This window comes from Colius striatus, chromosome 2 (assembly GCF_028858725.1).
Source record: "Colius striatus isolate bColStr4 chromosome 2, bColStr4.1.hap1, whole genome shotgun sequence".
NCBI classification, from domain to species: domain Eukaryota; kingdom Metazoa; phylum Chordata; class Aves; order Coliiformes; family Coliidae; genus Colius; species Colius striatus.
Window position 1 is genome coordinate 118,548,365 of NC_084760.1, and position 19,842 is coordinate 118,568,206.

A 19,842-nucleotide genomic window follows, 5' to 3' on the forward strand; every position below is an offset into this window, starting at 1 on the left:
TTTGGCAAGGCAGATGTAAAGCATGGCTTTTCATTTCAAGTAGCCAGTGGTCAGTGTGCTTGTTCTCACATGTCTGGAAAGCTGCCCTCCTGTTGGATTTTGTACCACAGCCTTGCAGGTTTTTTGCAAGTCTTCTGTAGGGATAATAGAGAAAGAGAACTCGGAGAAGGCACATCAGTTACTTCTGAAAAGAGGCTCACTTGCCTTGGGGCTTGGGCTGGTAATCATTGCTCTTGTACAGAGGTGTCGCAGCGGTTATTGGACATAACTATGAAAGATAATTCATCACCTTGCATTTTAGCTCAGCCCAAGAGCCTAACCCTTTGATGAAGTAGCAGATTAGGCAATGAGCAGGTATGATTAACTCAGGCACTCCTCAAGCCAAGGCCTTTCCCATGCTGTGTGGCCCTGCCCCTGTTGTGATTGCAAGTGGTGATAACTAAAACACTGCTGCTTTGGGAAGAGGAGGAGCAACAAGTTTATGCCCAAAGGGAACTGGCACTGTGGCCTCAGGGAGGCCAGGGAAGAAAAAAGAGACATAATCCAGCATGGAGTAATTACAACATTTGCTCCTAATAAAGGATGAGGTATGTTCTGTCCCTTTTGACTGACAGGCAGGAGAGCACTTAATGATGCTGCCTAGATATTCCTGCACATAATGCTTGACAGCTGCTTCTTTGTCCAGTCTGCCTTGAGGAGGCAGATGTGAGGACAGGATGAGTTTCTACTTTGTCCTTGCCTGCACTGCCCAACACCCCAAGCTTTCTGTGGCATCAGTCAAAAGGTTATTCATCTGCACCTCGTTAACAGCCCAGCTGTAGAATGGGAACAAAGACAAAGGAGATGCTGCAACATGTTTAATAAATGGTTCTGGGCTCCACCATGCAGCCCACCAGCAAATGATGCTGGGAAGGGGCACTACAAGGAACTGTGATGCTGTTTTATGAAGAAAGCCCAGCTCCCAGAGAGCTCTCTCCAGACACATGTGGAGCCACTACCACAAGGCAGATGTTTCACACACCCACTGTGTGTCTTGTCCCCTTTCTCTTACTTTAGTGTCCTTTCTCATACCAGGGCTCTTCCTATAGGCACAAGACCAAGTATGCTTTTTTCCCTTATTTTTTCTCCTCTGCTTTTCTAGTCTGTTGATGTGGACTGGCCGCCAACCTTGGATAGTTAACTTGTCAAGTTGAAGAAGCAGCTCCTCTGGCAGCAGCTGGTTACTGAACACCCCATGGTATCACAGCGTGGTTGCAAACTATTTCTGTAAAGCATTTAGATCACGTTGATCTGCCCAAGAGTACTGTTACTCTGAATTGACTTGAAGCAACTCTGGAACAGGCAGCATTTGTTCAATCTTAGCCATCATTTCTTTTCTTCTGTGCATAAAGAGATCTTGGTAAGGTAACATGCTGGTAGTATTTTTAGTAAATAAGGGGGTAAGGTGTAAGTGATGCACAGAGCAAATACATGAAACAAGGACCTTGGAGCACTGGAAGAAACAGCCCTCTCTCAAGCCAGATCTTTAGTAACGTTTTTATAGTGGATGCTGCAGCTCTCTTGTAGCATTGAGGTACCTGAAACCCAGTCCTAACTTTTTGTGAGCACTGCTCAGGAAAGACTTATTTCCCGAAAGTGAGAGAGACTGTGAGAGCAGGACAGTGCCTGGAAAGCAGCTGTGCTTGCTCCCTGCAGACTGCCTTATGGTCAGTGTCAGTTTTAGAAACAGGCACATTTAGTTTCCCCGACAAAGTACTTTACAACGGGAAAACACGGTGTTCTGAGGAACACTTTGCACTTAAACCCAAGTTTTTCTTGTTTAAAAGCATCAGCTATGCTTCCTAGAAACAACAGTTGAGTTGAGCAGTTCTCTGGGGCCTCTTCAGGCTTAGGATTTCCCCAGCTGAATCACCAAAAGACTGGGAACTCCAGGCAGTGCTGCACAATGGAAATGAAATGAAAAATAGGAATACCAAGAACCTGAAAGCGCAGGCAACTATGAAATTACCAAAGAATGTTGGTATTGAGTGATACAAGATGGTTTGTAGCATAATAACTTTTTTCTAGTGTCTAGCCTTGGCTGGATGCCTGGAAGAGCTGAACATTGCCTACAAACCAAACTGGAACAGGGGAGGACCTGAGTTTTTCCTCTTTGCTTGGGTGATTTTAGGTGTTTCATGCCAAGCACCACCTACATTTTTGGCAAAAGCCACTGTTATGCCTTTATCATGTTAATCTGTAAGGAAGATGCTTCTGCTTACCTGAAGTACAGGACAGAGTTAAACTATCAACAAGAAATTAAGGTTTGGAATTGAAGAGCTCTTCATTCATTAATGTTTCAGAAGAGGGTAATATCTGCCAAGACAAACCACTGACAGGGAAGATCACTGAGATGTATTACCTTCAATTTGGTGGTGCCAGGACCTCAGCATGATAACTTTAGCTGAAGGCACACAAAGACCCTGACACACATATTTCCAAGGTGCTCCTCAAAACTAATCTCAAAAAATTAGTCTAAATAGGGGCTGTCAAAACTTGTCTCTCAGTTCGTTTTCCTAGTCCACCATAACATAAGTATGGCAGTAGTTCAGAAGCTCCTGTTTTTCTACCACAAAAGTAACAGGACCATGATTCAGACAGCAATATTTTCTTTCGTTTTTCATCTTGAAGTTCTTATGAGCAAGAGATTCCAGGAGCAGTTGTCTCAGATAATAATCAGTACCCAGAAAGGAAGTGTCATGAATGGTGGAAAACTTAAGAAACTGAATTCAGAAAACAAACAAAAGAGAATTTCAGTCTCACATCAATATGATTTCTTGAAACTCAAAAGTAAGCTAAATTAGGATAAGTTCCATAAACTACAGGGGGGAAAAAAAAGTAAACAAGACTGCACTGTGGCCATGTGCAGGCCTGTTCCACAGGACAGCCAGAGCTAAGGCAGCAGGGGCAGAAAGAACTCCTGCTCCTGTAGTGCCAGGACTTGGGAGGCTCTCCCAGCACAGCTGATTCTGCACATCACACATTAGCGTGACAACAGTGGAGATCATGTTAAGAATCAAAGTGCAGAAAAACAAGGCTGTAAAGATTACACCAAGTGCACCCAGCCTATTCTCCATACAAGGTAGAGAAGGCCATCAACACTTCCTCAACTGCTTGTTTTTACAATAAATGTGAAGTATCCAAATGAGAGGGAGAAAAAAAGCTGATGATGCAAATACCTCTACAGCTCTTCAGATAGTTGTTGTTCAAAAATGATGTGGAAATATGAAAATGAGAGATGTAATCTGGCTTTTTTAACTCTGTTTGAAGTCTGCAGTTTCTAACACAAAACAAACACTTTGAACTATCAACTGTAATGAATATTAATGGTGTACTTCAGCCTTCATGTTATTTTTGAGATTAAAATACCTACTCATGAGTACTCAAATAGGATGTTTGGTGAGAATAAGATTTCATCTTGTTCATTAGGCACAAGGGAGGGCATTTTCTGGCATGTTAAAAGCTAAAAAATGAGGTCCAGGGTCCCTTAGCACCACCCTTCTTTGTACAGGAAGGGCTCAAAAACCTCGTTTCTCTGAACTGGTCACCCACAAAGCTGTTTTAGCATCAGCTGACCTGAACCTGGAGAAAGCTGTACGAGTTGCACAGCTCTGAGTGTGAAAGCATCTATCCCCTCTGCCACAAAGAAATTGCTGAATGCAGCTGAACCCGGTCCCTGCACATGCTACTTTGGGTTTCCTCCCAGCCAAAGGTAACTGCGAGCAGAAGATAACTCTAAAGAGCCCCCAGGACAAGTAACCCATAACCTACCTTCTCCCGTTTCTCTGGCTTTCCTGCGGTGAGGGCTGTGATGAATCTGGGAAGGTTGGGGAAGCTGTGTACTCAGTATAACCAGTTTTTTTTAATTACCAAACCGACTCGTTTACAAAGGAAAACAGAACTTTGAAAATATTTAATTATACAGTAAAAACAAATTGTACTATAAAGAGCTTTCTATGAAGTGAGTAAAATGTTTACATTTACTATACTTAAAATTGAGAACTTCAATAAAAGAACTGAATAAACACATTCCAAGCTTTCTTTGTATTTCTTTCGTCTTTCTGTGACTTCAGACTGCAGAGGAGCTAGGCAGGAGTGTGGGAAAACTGCTTTCTAACACAAGAGAATCAATTCATTGCATCCTGTATGAAGCAGTTTTCCAAACCTCCTCTACTGAACACCTTGTCCAAGGAGTGTACGCTGTGCAAGCGGTGTGGCCGCTGGAAGGCTGCTGCCAGTGCAACCCACCCCTGCGGTCAAGGAGTTGTTGCTTTCCTAGAAACCAGAGGGGTTGTGGTGTTGCTCGCTGCCTTGTGTACAACTATACATCTTAAGGGGCTTTTTTCCTGATTTGAGGTTGTGGGTTTTTAATGTAGCAGTGTGATTTTTTGATTGCTTCTCTCCGTGGTGCAGTTTTCTGTTGCCAAACGGTAACAGGTTCTGTAAAGCCTTATCTGCCATATAAACCAGCTATATAACTTAAGAAATACTCATATATTTCTTGCTGTGTTGCTTCTTAAAAAATAATAATACTAATAATAAAACAGCAAAGCCCTGTAATGCAGAGTAGGGTGTCTTACCTAGCCACTTACATCCACGCGAGGTGTCACAACATCTCGCAGCTCAGGCTAAGAGGGAAGACTGGGAATCAAGTGGAAGGGAAGAGTGCTGGTTTCTGAGACAGAGTAGAGGAGTCTTTGTAGTTAGTACTGCCTGACATGGCCTGAAGTTGTTAGTAGAATGCATCTAGATGAGGCTGCACTGAGGCTGCCTCTGGCTTCGCCCCAGAGCTTGCTTGGGAAGGGGAGGCAGAATCTGAGCCTTCTCTTAAGCAGTCACTTGCATAGCAGGAAACTGCCAGGATACCTGAGGAAAGAATAAGCAGATGCTTCGGCTCAACGTATTTCTGCAGTTCAAAGCAACATACACACCACAGTTACACACACACACATACACACACACTCACAGACTTCCAGAGGAATAACAGCATGCTCCATTCCTAAAGCAACAGGGGTTTGGCATTTAACATAGCGCACTTTGGATGAAGTGCAGAGAAGTCCTTACTTTCTGTTCATTCTTTTGTGCAGAGATTCATTTACAACAGAGGTGGACTATTTAAAAACTCAAACCTTCCGGTCTTTTAAAATATATCTAACAATGACATAGTCATTAAAAAAAAATTTGAGAGTCAATTTGCCTTCAAAGCAAATGGAGTGTGTGTGGTACAAATGTGGAACATCAACGCATGGTCTTGTTTAGGGAGAAGAATATTTCATACGACAGAGGGTAGGAAACCTAAACCTTCCAAGTATATTGAGTAAAACTTTCATCATGAGGTGAGTCTGAACAGGAGTGTCCAGGTGCAGGGTCTTTTCTAATTTCTGTCCTATCAAAATTGAAGTTTAAGTTCCCATAGCTAAAACTGTTAGGAAGACTGAAGTGTTAACAGTTCCCTTTTTCAACAGTGTAAAAATGTGTATACAAGGTACTTTTAAGGTGTAGAACCCCAAACCCTAATTCCTACCTCACTATGGGCACCAGCCTTTGGGCTGCAATAGATAACCTTTAGTTATATCATGAAACTTGCATAGTAACATTCTGAAAGAGAAAGTAGGGAGTCCAGAAGGGTAAGTTACTCTTCTTCCCACAGCTAGTCATCTGAAAAGGGCTACGTACCCGCTTCCAGCCTGACCCTGCTGGCTCAATGGTTATAGCTCTGTAATATGTTCTCAAATGTCAAAGACTGATAGAGCTCGTCGGTGTGGACACCATCGGTGTCATAGTACTGGCTATCTGCAATGCTGCTCTGCTGGTTTGGGAGAGGGTTGCTGGATAGTCTTGGTTCGCTTAGAACTTCTTGCTCTAGAAAACCATAAACTGACGCATCAGCTAAGTTAGCCTGGGAATTAAAAGGCGTGTTGCTGCCCGGGGGGGCTACGGATGGGCAAGCTGAAGGCACCTGATGGAGCTGCTGCCTGTGATTGCTCGCATTTAACACCGGATTATACTTGTCAAAGTTGATACTAGTGCAGCTCATGTCATCGGTCTCCATGTTCATGATGCTGGCTGTGGAGATGCTGGCGGGATGAGCCTGGGGCACGACGCTGTTGCTGGAAACGCTCTGCATGTCTGCAGTGGACACCGCCACCGCTCCCATCCCGTTGGTGCCGACAAAGTTCCGGAAGAAGCCGGAATCCTTGTCGTCGGGCCAGTTCAGAGGGTTGTCGTGGAACGCCGAGACAGCGCTGCCGCCCTGAGCCGCAGCCTGAGGCACGTCTGCCCCGAAGCTGTTCTGGGGGTGCACGTTGAGCAGGCTGCCGGAGGAAGAGGGGCTGCTGTAGAGCTGCTGCCAGCACGAGGAGAGCGGGTCCTGCTTCCCCGGCCCCGTGGGTGCATGGGCAGGGGTGTTGCAGACGGGGTACATGGGGCTAGTGTTGGGCAGGGATCCGAGCGGCGGCATCAGCACTGCTGGCGAAAACAGGTTCGGTTCTGGGCAAAGAAAGACGTGACTGTGATTTAATGCCAGTTCTTGTATCTTTCTTTAAAATGGCAAAGGGTGAAAAGCAAAGCAAAACTGGTGCTATCTCATTAAGATGATATGTGCGTTTGCACTTGGCTGCTTCCCAGAGTGGACCCCATATCTCTAGACAGCAGCATGGCAGCTACCTACCTCACTCCTCCCCAGCTAAGGCTGCAGGTGAGCAACATTTAAATAAACAACTGGCTGTTTCAGTCTGTGTAGTCACAAGTACCAGCATCTTACAAGAAGAAACCCTCAAGAGAATACTAGAATCCCAAGCAATGCAGCGGGCAGACCAGCCTCTGAGGGTACATCTGAAAGGCCGAGTATCTGAATCATAGAATAGTAGGGGCTGGAAAGGACCTTTAGAGAAGATCCAGTTCAACCCCCCTGCAGAAGCAGGGTCACCTAGATCAGGTTGCATAGCAACATGTCCAGCCAGGTCCTGAAGACCTCCAAGGAAGGAGCCTCCACACCCCTCTGGGCAGCCTGTGCCAGGGCTCCCTCACTGAAACAGGGAAAGAGCTTTTTCTTATGTTTAAGTGGAACTTTTTGTGTTCCAGCTTCATCCCATCACCCCTTGTCCTGTTGCTGGCTACTATAGAAAAGAGGGATGTCCCAACCTCCTGACACCCACCCTTTAGATAGTTAGAAATGTTGATATCTCCCCTCAATCTCCTCTTCTCCAGACTAAACAGCCCCAATTCCCACAGCCTTTCCTCATATGAAAGTAGCACCATCTGAACCACAGAGCAAAACTGGTAGTTATCTAAATTAAGGCTGCAAGCCAGCAATGCTTTACAATGGTGTAGCCCTCTCCTGTGCAAAGGGGAAGTTGCAGCACTGCTGAGGCTTGGAGAAGGAAAACAGTGGCAGGTACTACCACTGTCTTGGGAACTTTGGTGGCTCCTTGAAAAAGCTGCAGCCCTTCCCCACAGTCATCAGACACTATTTCAAACCACTGTTGGATTACAAGAAAAACCCTACCTTTCTTAATCAGCTTCCCTTCAGGAGGGACAGTGGCAAACGCAGCTGCTTTGGGCCTCTCTGTTGCATTTGATCCTGGAAGAAAGTAGGGGTCAGTGCTTGCTTTTATATCAAGTAGCACCATCTAACTCCAAGTTCACTCAGACAAGAAAAATAACAGTATTTTCCTTACCACAGTCCTGCACGAGCTTTTGCCAAACCAGTGTTGATCTCTGCCTTTTTGCTTTGTTGCCATATGGATCTAGAGAGAAAGGAGTGGAAGGGAACAGTGTTATGTTTTTCTCTGGTATAACTAGTAAAGTAATCTTAAGCTTACAGTAGTGGCACCTAACAGTAGGAAGATGCCTGAAGTGTGACAGCACTAACAAAGCAAGGCAGTGTGATTAACCATGATATTTTCCTTGAAAGAGGGAACAAACTACTGTTACTTTTAAAAGAGTACTCTGCAGAAGTAGTGCTGTAGAAGTTCTGCTCATTAAGCTACTGTTTATCAATAACACTAGTTCTGCACTGATAATGGCTTTTCAGAAACTCAGCTGAAGGGAACCATACCCTTTTCATCTGGCAGGTATCTGAAATCCATAGGTTCACTGACTTCCTGGTCTGAAGGTCTTCGCAGCTGCATCTTCACCGTGACGGGCTCGGTGATGTCTTTGAGGAACGGCGGCGTCCTGAACACAATTGCAACTTGACGGTGAACGTCGGCTTGTGAGAAGGAACCTTTGGCCTCCCAGTTGTCCAAGACAAACCTGACTTCTATGTCATCTAGTCCATTAGAAACAGAAGATGCTTGTTAAGCTTAAGAACTGAAAACTTGCAGCAGAAAAAAGGGAGAAGGGGAACAAAGAAAGGAGTCTGACTCGGAATTTGACACCAACTAAATGGCTTGACTTCAAAAGGCACTGAGTATCTTTCAGAGGTACTGAGAGCTCTTGAACCTGAAAGCTATTCTGGTCAGCTGTAAAACCAAGCCACTTACACAGGAGTGTGGTGAAGGGCTTCAGTTCCCCAGCTAGAAAGTGGTAGTGTCAGCGTTTGGGACAAGAGGGAAAGAAAAGAATCCAAGGCAAGATTACCTTTCTGAACTTTGTCACACAGTAGAAATATTTCGTCTCCTCCTTTTACGCTGCCACAGTTCTTGTTCACACGACAGATTCTTAGTTCTGCAGTGTTGGGAGCTCCTGGAAACAAAGAGGCAAATGTGATGATAAAGAAATACCATAACTTTGTCACTGCTGAAGATGAACTGCTGGGAGTCAAGGCATATAAAGGGGAGGCTTGAGGAGTGTGACACCCTGAGACCCACATGTGTCTCCACATAGAAAGTTCAGAAGCAGGCCTCCCATGATCCTACAGTTCTCATTTCTCATCCAGCTGTTCCTCTCCAGGCACAAGATACCAGTGCAGCTGTGCCACTTACTCCTCAACTGTTTCAGAGTAGCCTTAAAATGCTTCCCCGAAAGGAGGAAATTGTGCTGAGCACTGTTGCCCTTCAAGGTGGAGAATTCTAAGGCACTCTTGGAAGGACTGATGACCTGTTAACAGTTGTGCTTCTCTGGAAATAGCTAGGCCAGCCAGTCAAGAAAATTCCCTTCTCACTACATAACATGCTTGGCCATCAAATCTCTCCTATCCTACCTTCTCTAAGTGTTTATAAACAGGTCTAGGAGCCTAACTTTCATGTCTGAACTCAGGGTAGCAGGTTTCACCTCAAAATGCTGAAACTTCAACTCCAGATCATGGCTGCACATCAACAGCACTTCTGGTAGTTGTGTATCGAGAGCCACCCTGCACACAACCACTGCCAGAACTGTATGTTGCAACAAATGAACCACCACTGAAGCTTGCACAGTGCATCCACACAACCTGATGCTACAGGGCACTCCTGCTCAAGAAAAATAAATTGCCTTGGACTCTGAGTGAATTTCTGTCCAACCTTTCGTGGTACTGTACAGGTACAGTGTAACACACACTGCACTGGTAAGAGAGCTCATGGTAACCTCAGGCCAGACCCCAATTGCATAGTTACTATCTGCAGCTATTACTATTATTATTAAGAGAAGTGGGTGCTACAGCCTCATTTCTTACATGACACATGCCACTTCATTTGCTCAATGAATCAGGAGGGGAGGGGAAACAAAACAAATCCAGAAAGAGCAGAGGATCACATGATGGACAGCGTCATCGCGTGTTTTTCGCAGGAAGGGTAAATTAAGAATTGCCATGAGAAGCCTAATTTTACCTTTGTTTCACTTCTGTATGCTTAAATAGCACTCCCTGTCCTTCTAACAGGTTTTGGGGAAGGTCTCCTAGGCTGAACTCCGTTGGGTTTTTATTTTAAGGGAAGTTTAGAAGGGAGGAGATCAAGGAAAAATGCGAATGGCAGCGGAGGTGGATGCACCACTCCCTGCTGGCAGCCCCCGTGCCAGGGAGGAACACCAGCCTCAGACAGAAATATTTACTATAGCCTTGGTCATGCTGTGCTACTTCTCCTCTCTCTTCCTCGTGCACACCCCCACCTCCCTGACACTCTGTCCAACGCCCCAGAAGCGCATCCCTGGTCACAGATCCCCTCCAAAATGAGCTTGTCACCAAAAAATCACGTCACTTTCAACGAGGGCGGAACAGCCACTTCTCCACAAGCTCACTTCTCAGAAACAGAGCACTGCTTTCTCTGACTCTTCCCAAGAGTTTTTCAGGGTGGTAAGATATGCAACTTGGGAAATTTTGGTTCAAAACCAGTTAGCACTGTAAGTAACTGAAAAGAGAAGCTGTCTGTAACTCTGATTTTTATACCCTTGCAGTCTCTGCTAATGTGATGGCCTCTGTATTACCTTCATGTTATTTTTACAGATCTCTATCATCCAAAGCAGACTGAAACTACAAAATATCAGTAAGTGAAAAAAACACCAGATTTAAAATGTGTAAGCTGATTTTCAGAAAAGCTCTGCACTCCTTTTTGCTCCTGATCTGCAGAGATCTCTAGGAAAGCTCAAACTCTACCAGCCCAGCATTTCCCAGCCTGTCATACCGTTCAACTTTCTCTGCTACCTGAAGTTGTGACCTGACCTTACCCAGTTCTGTGTGACAGAGCAGATTTTAAAAGGCTAACTCTTTTTTTCTTTCTAAAATTCAGATCTGAAACTGCCACTGCAGATGAGAGCAGCGTGATTGTGATGATCTGTGGTTGCAGTTATGAACTCTTTTCTTTTACACTGCTGCTACATTACGTGGAGAATTTTAGACACCTATAGTGTATCAGAGGCTGCCCACACACACACCCACATGTTAGGAAACCAAGCTTCCCCCACCACACAGCTATCTTGTCATTTCAGCATCTCGGCAAAGACTGACGTCAATCAACGTCGACAATCGTGATTTGGCACATTTCTAAATGGCAGCTGAGATACTGCTGCTGCAGATCTTGTACATCAATTTTATCTCAACCCTAATCACTCGAGTACCACAAGGGTTCTCAATCACACAATGCACCCAGTTACAACTCCCAGATAACTCTAGAAGAGACTCTAAAAATATCCAGATCACCCTAGTTCACACTCAGCGTTTTCAATAGCAGTTATGCCTGCATCAACAGGATTCTAACATCAATTTTATCAAGTGCAGACCTCATTTTATTCAGTAATTTCTGCTAAAGCATCTCTCAACTGTAAATATTTCACATGGAAATATTTCTACTGCAAAGAAAGTTCTGTTATTCTGCTCCAAGAAAGAAGTCCAGCACACATTGAGGGCTAAAATCCTCAACTATGGGGACCTGCCAAAGCCATACAAGAGTTTGGTTTTGGGCAGTGTGGAGGATGGTGCCAAGAAAGGCTGTTTCATGTAGTTCTGCATCCTCCCAGAGCATGATCAAACATTCCTCATAACCTGCCTATGACACTCAAAACAGCAACTGACCAGGATACAAATGGGATATATAATAACAGTGAAAGACACAACAAACACAAAGAGGTAAACCCCTCTCTCCTGTTCTAGAGCCCTCACAAGGCAAAGGCAAGACTCCTCACAGGCACACACAGGCTTTAGGGGATACTCTTGGAAAACAGAACATGCTTACGGTGGTCATCCATTCCCCTACTATTTATTTCCATTGCTTGGCATGTCAAGTAGCAGGCCTTTCCACGCAGTCATTGCTGTTATATGTGAACAAGGGCTGAGAAAACACCCCTGTGTGTGTGTGTGGATGCAGTGAACAATGCTTACCCTGGTCAGCCCACACTTCACCCTGGCGTCACTTTTTGGTTATCTGCTGGCTCACTTGCCATGTGGTAGATATGCATCTAGCAGTCCCAAGCCACCAAAGAGACACAGGAGACTGGCACAGAAACTGGCCTGGCATTTTTCATCCCGAGCAAAAAGAGAAAAATAAAGGGGAAAAAAAAACCCCAGGCAAATAAACAAACCACATTTGACTGAGTTGGTACTTACTGTTGTCATAGATCGGGTTGGAAATCAAAGGAGGAAGAGGTAAGGTGTAGTTGCCGTGTTGGTCAGGGAGGAAAGCTTGGAAGCAGAGGCGGACGACATTGAGATCATACTCATCAATGTTGTGCAGCTGCTCTTCAGGCACTGAACAGCAGAAGACAAAGAGCAAGGATTAGTCATCAAAGCCAGAAGTAATTCTTTAACAAACTGGGGATAGACCTCCACAAGTAAAAGATTTAGGTGTTGCTAAGGCAGACGGATGTGTCCCTAGTCCCTGTTAGCTTTCCAGGGGCTGCATGAGTAAATTCTTTGCATGCAACAGACAATACAAAAGCCTTTACCACTTTCCCTTCATCAACCAAAGCTAAACTGTCCCAGTTCTCCAGTTGTTTCTTGTGTCTTGTTTCCTCATCTTGTCTGCCAGATGGGTTTCTTGTATCTGTAGTTTAAAAATCTTTCCCTGGACATGTTTTTCTCATTTGCACATGGGAAAATTTACAGGTTAGTGCCACTGTTGAAAAGAAATCTTTCACTACCAATAAGGCCTAGGACCTGAACATTTTCAGTAACAGTGAGAGACTTCTGCTACACAATATCATCCTTCTTCTCTAGAAACCGAGACAGAAAAGTATTCAGAAGGCAGTTCTCAGGGCAAGAACTGAGCCGAAACAACAGAAACCATCTTCCCCTTCCCGCCACCATCTGTGTCACTTCTGTACCTCTGGGAATAGTGATTAGTGGTGTCATTGTGATATGACCTCACAATACAAGCAGCAAAACTCGGCTGGAAAAGATCTGTTTCCTTATATACTCCTCCCAGCAAAACACCACAGTAATGCATAACCCAAGCTCTGCATTTCGGGGTTTTTTCACTGTCACCATTGCAGTTTCAAGATGTAGGACCTGGGATACAATCACTGAACACTTCAACTACTCCTAAGTTTAATGGGCAACTGTGGGAAAAGCAGCCCTCTCTCAATTCAGTGCTGTCCTTTAAGCTCTGACATTCGACTATTACGTTGACATTCAATACTAGCAAAATGAGAAACTGATTTAATTTCATTTAAGTAGCAGTACTGATAATGAAAGTAATTTAAAGTGGCTCTCTTTTCCAAAACCAATCCAAGCAGCAGTTCAGCAGTTAACATACTCCTCGTAATTACCTAAAGTGAACATGTGCCAAGTCAACAGATCACAATCCCTCAAGTTCACTCCTTCCCCTGCCCTTTTTCAAAGGCCTCTTGCAAGAATAAAAGATTAAACATGCCTGTGATAAGAGGTCTGGAGATCACACTGTACTGACTATATTGCAATGCTCTAACCTTTAACACTGAGCACTGCCTTGGTCTCCACCCTGCCATGAGTGGGATTCCACAGCGCCCACTTGAATGATTTCTTCCTTTCACCTTTTGATAGTGTGAAACAGTAAAGGCACTGAGTTCAGAATACTTTCCACTGGCATTTTCAGTCTTCCTTGTGCTCTGAATATCTCTGTTTCTCCTGGTCTCTAACACAAAAAGAAATCAACTCACCTTTCCCTTCCAGAAGCCCATGATCTATAATGTTTCAAAATAAACACACCAGCAAGTACAAAAAGAAGCAGCAACTGCATACATAACTGCACTAATGTGGGGACCAGGGGAGTTCTGCCAGTGTATGCTCTGCAGGTTGGTGGCTGACTGTACTACCAGATATGCAGAGCAAAGTTTTATGACTTAATGCACTTCATTATTTGACTTACTAACTTAATAAAATAGAGTATCTTCGGTGAATAGGTTTGGAACAGGCAGTCACTCAGCCTAATTCAGCTTTGGCAGAATCCACAGCCCAATTGCCACTTCATGCAGATATAGAGAATAAACAAAGGAAAGTGCCTCTCTGGATTGCACCTCAAGAAGGGATAATCAGGAGTGCAATGTTACTTTGCTCCCAGCAGCTCAGGTGAGTCTGACACCAAGGCAATTAGCTCCCAAGGCCACTCTGGCATCAAGGCTTACATTCCTGTGTGGTATTAGCCACCAGTGACCCTGTGTATCTGGCCAGAGTGCTCCAGTAGTGATCAAATTTCAAACCTCTTAAAAACTAACTTGAGCCTAGAGATTCAATGTCTTTGTCCAAGTGAACTGCCTATAGACAGAAACCAAGCACAAAATCTGGACCTGGCTTTTGATTCTGGATCAAAACCAAGGACTTGGTGGTTGAGCAATCAAGTCTCTCTCACTGGTTAAAGCAGCACTGCACTGTTTCCACAAGCATACCAGCCTCTTCCTCAGAAACCAATAATGGCAAACCTAAAGCTAAAGAGAACTCTAAGTGCAAAAATACACTAGATGGAGAGAAAATACGCGACATTCACGTAACGTTCACGTGATGTCACTTCCTATACTATGAACGCTCACATATTCCCAAGAAGTTTAGTTAACCATCTCGTGTGGGAGAGGTGTGCTATGCCTATAACTGGCAAGAAACAGAACTGCTGTATACAGCTCATTGTATTAGAGCAACACACACTGCCCCTAATTTGCATGTTCTTATTAATGCCATTTGAGAAATCGGTAGTTTGTAAGAGGAAGTGCTCAGTCAAGATTGATTCCTCTTGGGCTATTTTTAACCAGATGAGAAGAACATAACAGAGCGAAAAAGGAGAACAAGGCAGCTGCAACTCCATCCTGTGATGACTTAAAGAGAAGAGGGTAGATTCCATGTTGGTACAAAGCAGCACACAGCTCTCATCAATTCCAAAAGGTGTTTCATTCCCACCTGTAAGGCAGCCATCCAAACCAAATAAAATGGTGTTATTTTTAACAAACGTCTAATTCTGCTCCCTCTGAAGTCAATTTGAGAGTAGCCACTAACTTGAGCAGATGCTGGCTTACACTTTAAGAATATTAAAAACAAACAAAACCAAGGCAGACAAACACACTGACTAATGCCTGGAGTATGGCCGTACGGAGAATGGTCGTGTCAGTCAGTGTTATTTCACCAACTTCTCCACAGAAGGACAACAGACAAGGTTAAACCTGACAAACCTGAAGTTATTACAAGTTAAGAAACACTGTTGAAGATTTTTGGGAAGAGAATGGACTGGAGAAGAAGAGGAGCCCCTCCATCAGCCTGTGCAAACTCCACACAAGCAGCTCTACTGAAACCAGTGACGTGAAGACACGTGCAGTGAGAAGCGTCGCAGGACGCAGCGTGTTGGGAGCAGATACAGTAAAAAGGCTCCAACACATGAATAAAAGGAAGAAGTCCTCTGGCAAGAGTTCAACTTCCTCCTCTGACTGCTGCTCTCTGTGTGGTACCACACCTTACCCTCTTCATATGAATCCAACCCAGAGAGCTGGAATTCAACTAACAATCTAGGTGTGTGCCCACGATGGCCTGATCTAACAAAAAACTAGCCCTAACCTGGCAGAAAGTAATTTTCCACAGTCACTTATGTGTGCAGGAGTCCATGAAGGGATGTTTAATCACAGCTCCTTTACAAGGGGAAGGACAGCTTTCAAAAACAACACTAAGCAACTCAAGCACACAGAAATTAAAATAATGATAAAGAATAACCAAGATTATGAAGGTAAATATGGAGCACAACGACAAAAAACTCCGTAAAAATGCCACCAGCACAACACCAAAAGAAAGCCAGCCTCACTCCCCAAGATTCTGGCAACAGGACTTAAAAAGCACTATCCAGAGTTACAGCCAAACCCTGGGAGTATTAGCTGTTCAACCTGAAAGGGACTACAACAACTAGTAAATCCTTCCTTTGTAATCTGTTTACAGCTCTTCTGAAAGAAAAGCAGATTTCCCAACCTAAAGAGTAACTGCCTTAGAAATAATTCTTAGATCCATTATTATCCACTGACAGGGGAAGACACTGACACAGTCCCAGCGTGGGCAGATAAACACCCCACACAAGCCGAACCATCAGCTCCTTCCAACCTGAGCCGGCTAATCCGAGCGGCTCACGTGACACAGGCATCAAGTTTAAGTTGTGCCCATCTCAGAGAATTTATGGCACTGAAGTCAGAGATGCCCTGCTGGGTTTTCTACTGGATGAGAGCTCTTCTTGGATTTGCTTCTACAACACAAACTTGGGAGACTTTCTGACTCCAGCCCATCAGTATGCAACTCTAAGTTTGGGCACAAAACTGAAGATGCTGATAATATCAAGTCTCCTGTTTATTACTGTTTCATAATTCCTAAAGTATCTCATTATTTTGACAGCCTTCAACATCCAGAAAAGACAATAAAATACTACTTATCTGATGAAACAACTGGGGGATTAAGGGCTCTGATGTTTACTCATAAGCTACAGGGAAAGTGAAAGTTTGTTCTGAACCCTGAAAAGAAATGAAGTGTTTGGGTTTTTGACTGATAACATGATACCCAGTTAAACAGAAGATCACCCTCACATACAGCTCTCCACCCAAGTTCTACACTAATGATGTCAGAAACTTCTGGAGTGGGTGGAGTTGGAGATACTTGAGCATCTAAACTTAAATCTGCATGGAAACTTCCAGGGCAAATGATGTGCTGTGACACATTCAGAGGGCTACACTGACAATACCAGTTCACTCTGCAAAGGGACATCTTGTGACCTTGTCAACGAGGGGCTGCGGGGGCTGATGAGCCACATTAGATCTGAAAGAGAATGACCTCCTGCAAACAAACACACTTCACCAAGGAGACAGCTCAGGAGCACACACATCATTAATAATCACCATGAGCTGTATTCTGCCTTTTCTCTTACGCAAATGATGGTTTTTAATTTAGGGATATGCTGGGAGCTCGGTTTCATTTAAGTGATGACACAGAGGTGGTTTGCCTCACATGTTTTGCTCTATACCCCCTTAACCCTGATACAGACTGATCAGTTCAACTCAGCCTACAACCAGAGGTTTTGTTGTAAAAGGCTGCTTCAACCCAACCTTTGCTTCCAGCACTACTCACGCTCAGCCTTGCTCTCACGTGGAGAATCAGATCAAGGACCTGACCAGCCTCAAAGCTAGCTTACCAGAAAGAGGAAAAAGTTTGTTTTCAACTCAGTCTCTGCCACAATTACTAGCCCTGGCACAAGGGAAAAGGTGGAAGCAGATAGATGCAGCCAAAGGAACGACTGCCTCTTCCAGTGCTGTACAGATCCATGCCAGCCTCAACCAGCCAGGGTAATCAGGTGCAGGGGAAGGGCTAGAGTAAACAAGGAATGCAGCACACACCAAACTGCCCAAGTATTTGACTGGTATCTCCTCTACACAGCTAAAAAAGGACCTCACCACCAAGTTTAATGCTACATTTGCTATTTCTAAGTGAACTACCATCAAAAGGAAAGAGTAAAGAGCCCTGGTGTGCTGTTTTTCCTTGCTGTCAAAAGCAGAACATTGTGCTCTCTTTGTACCTGCACTTCAGTAACTGGACACACAGTCCAGCCAAGCTGTTTGGTTACACTTCCAGAGGCATGAACATCATCAACTAACACTTGCTGAGAGGTAGAAGTTGGGAAGATGGGATGGGAAGGACCATGGCAGCACAATGTTTCTTCTCCTGATACACTCACACCAGGTTTCTACCTCTGTGATCCACAAAGTGTTAAGTTGTAATCAATTCTGCAGAAAAGAAACCTTTGCATGTACCTGTAAATAAAACATGCACCAGCAACACTCTCTAATTTGAGAAAAGCAAAAACTCAGTGCAAGTGAATGTAAAACTCAAGACTCTAAGCTGCATACAGTAAATGCCCAAACTACAAACGTAACTAAAGTTATACTTCCTTGTCTTACAGAAGAAAGAAATGCAGGGAAGGTGAAAGGCCTGGCCTTATGTATCAAAGCCAAGGGAAGAACTGGGAATACAAATTAACACGTTCAAAACTCAGTCCTTGTTCTGTCTAGACAATGTTTCTCTGAATCTGGGTTCTTTTCCTGTTTTAAGTTGAATCTGTGAAGGTTAAAACTGGAACAGATTTAATCAAACACATCCCTCAGCCTCTGTCCATCTCTAACACTTCTGAGCAGTTTGTTTAGAGTACAAAAAAAAGCATTCTGCAGTTTTCATCTCTCTACCTGGCAATTTCATTTTTCAACCGTTTGAAAAGGGGTTGTCTTCTAGGTTAAAACACAAGTTTCAACACAAACAGCAAGAAACATCTACATGAAGAACAGAGCAACTTTCCAAAGGAAAAAGCTCGAGTCACATTAGGATCAGAACACCAGTTTTTTCTCACTTAGCAAGGTTTCCAGCCTGAGGATTTAGTTGGGGGGAGAGGGGGGTGATGGTTACACTTTTGTTTTAATTTAAGGATACAAGTTTAAAGTTCCTCAAAACTTCTGAGGCATTCATTACAGAGGTCTCAGACGCTTTCGACTTTCAAACCATTCCCAACTCTCCAATTCTTCTGGTAGATTTTGCCTATTTGTCATCAGTAGCGCGATAAGCCCCGCCTACAGCAAGCGAGCTGGAGAGGGGAGAACCGGGGGAACTCGGCAAGTGGCGTCAGAGGAGAGGAGGGGAGGTGGGTCCGAGCAGCGCAGGCACGCAGGGGCCAGCAAGGGAAGCTGCAGAGAGGGCGAGTGCTGCGTGGGCAGGAAGCGAGCGCGACCGGCGCGGAGCCGAGCCCGGGCGCGGCGCGGCGCGGAGGCGGGCGCGGGCTGTCGTGGAGACGGTGACGAGCGCGAAGCCAACGCGGGGTCAGCTGCTCGCGGGCGGAAAGGGGAAACGGCAAGAGGAAAGAGTGCGGAGGCAAAACGGAGCCCAGTGAGGTGTGGGGTACCGGGCAGCGCCTCAGAGCGAATTAAAGGCTTATTAGCAAAAGCAGTAACGACAGAATAGGAACATTAAGCTTCGGGCAAAGTCTGTTCAGACCCTCGTGCTCAATTGCCTGAAATCCGGCTGTTCTCTGGGTTTCTCACTCTAGCCTCTCAACCCTAGGCAAGTCTGGGGTTTTCATGCTGTCATGCATGTGGCTAGAAAAGGCTCAGTCCACTGCAATAGCATTGCTAAGTACAGTTTTCCCCTAAATTTAAAGAAAACATTCAGGGCTTTTCCTCATTGATAATTAACTGGAGTTGTTATTAACTCAATTGTTGTCTCTATGTCAAGTCACACCCACCCACAAAAGCTCTCAACTGAAGACTGGCTCTTCTTTTAATTTGAATTGGCTATACATCAGACAAGACATGGGAAGACAAGGACATGGCACAACTCAACAGCTGCTGAAAGAAAACAAACACCCTAGAAAGCAGACATAGAGCAGCTCCACTAGAGCAGTAACTCTGTTCCTTCAATGCAGTACTATTTACATCATCATGTGAAGGAGTCCTACTTCCACATCAGGCTGCCACTGTGCACCATCTCCCTGGTGTGCTCAGGGAGCACAGATCTGAGAGATTTCTAGAGTTATTCAGCTTAAAGGACAACAAAACATGCAATGTACCTTGTGGACACAACAGATTGTGAAGGCATCCAGTGATAGTGTGCAAACAGCAATCTCCAACAAAGCTAAGATGCAAGAGGAGTGACCCGAGTGCATCATCTGATTTGAATCCTAGTGAATTTGTACGGCCCGTACTGAACTTCATAAGGGACAAACACTACCAGTGAATAGTGAGGAATTCATGGTGAAACAGCCTTGCAGAATGACTCAGATGCGGCTGGGCACAAGGCACGATCTGCAAACACCCACTTTAATCATCCAGGAGTTCAGAAGCAGACATCAGCTGCTTCAGCTGTACAGGTGAGTGCTGGAGAACATGATGTTAAAACTAATAGATCTTGAGCAAGCAACTTCCTAGTGTTGGTGATTATGACCCTGATTCAGTGCGTGTCCATACCACGTGCTGGAAGGCATGGAGAAG

General features: G+C 44.6%; 2 protein-coding genes across 4 annotated transcripts in view; one reads left to right on the top strand and one right to left on the bottom strand.

Annotated features, from left to right (window-relative positions):
- The window catches only part of PUS10 (pseudouridine synthase 10), a 31,797-nt gene extending 27,735 nt beyond the window's left edge, over window positions 1-4,062 (top strand). For all 3 annotated transcript variants that reach the window (XM_061989285.1, XM_061989284.1, XM_061989286.1), the window contains one exon: window positions 1,142-4,062. In XM_061989285.1, coding sequence (XP_061845269.1) covers window positions 1,142-1,180 — 39 coding nt within the window. In that variant the 3' untranslated portion in view covers window positions 1,181-4,062. The remainder of the gene's footprint in view (window positions 1-1,141) is intronic.
- REL (REL proto-oncogene, NF-kB subunit) overlaps window positions 3,937-19,842 on the bottom strand; it is a 31,659-nt gene continuing 15,753 nt past the window's right edge. Inside the window, exons 5-10 of the mRNA XM_061989283.1 lie at window positions 11,996-12,136; window positions 8,623-8,727; window positions 8,099-8,311; window positions 7,719-7,787; window positions 7,547-7,621; window positions 3,937-6,528 (exon numbers count right to left, since the gene is read on the bottom strand). Of these exons, the coding sequence (XP_061845267.1) occupies window positions 5,741-6,528; window positions 7,547-7,621; window positions 7,719-7,787; window positions 8,099-8,311; window positions 8,623-8,727; window positions 11,996-12,136 (1,391 nt within the window). The 3' untranslated portion in view covers window positions 3,937-5,740. The remainder of the gene's footprint in view (window positions 6,529-7,546; window positions 7,622-7,718; window positions 7,788-8,098; window positions 8,312-8,622; window positions 8,728-11,995; window positions 12,137-19,842) is intronic.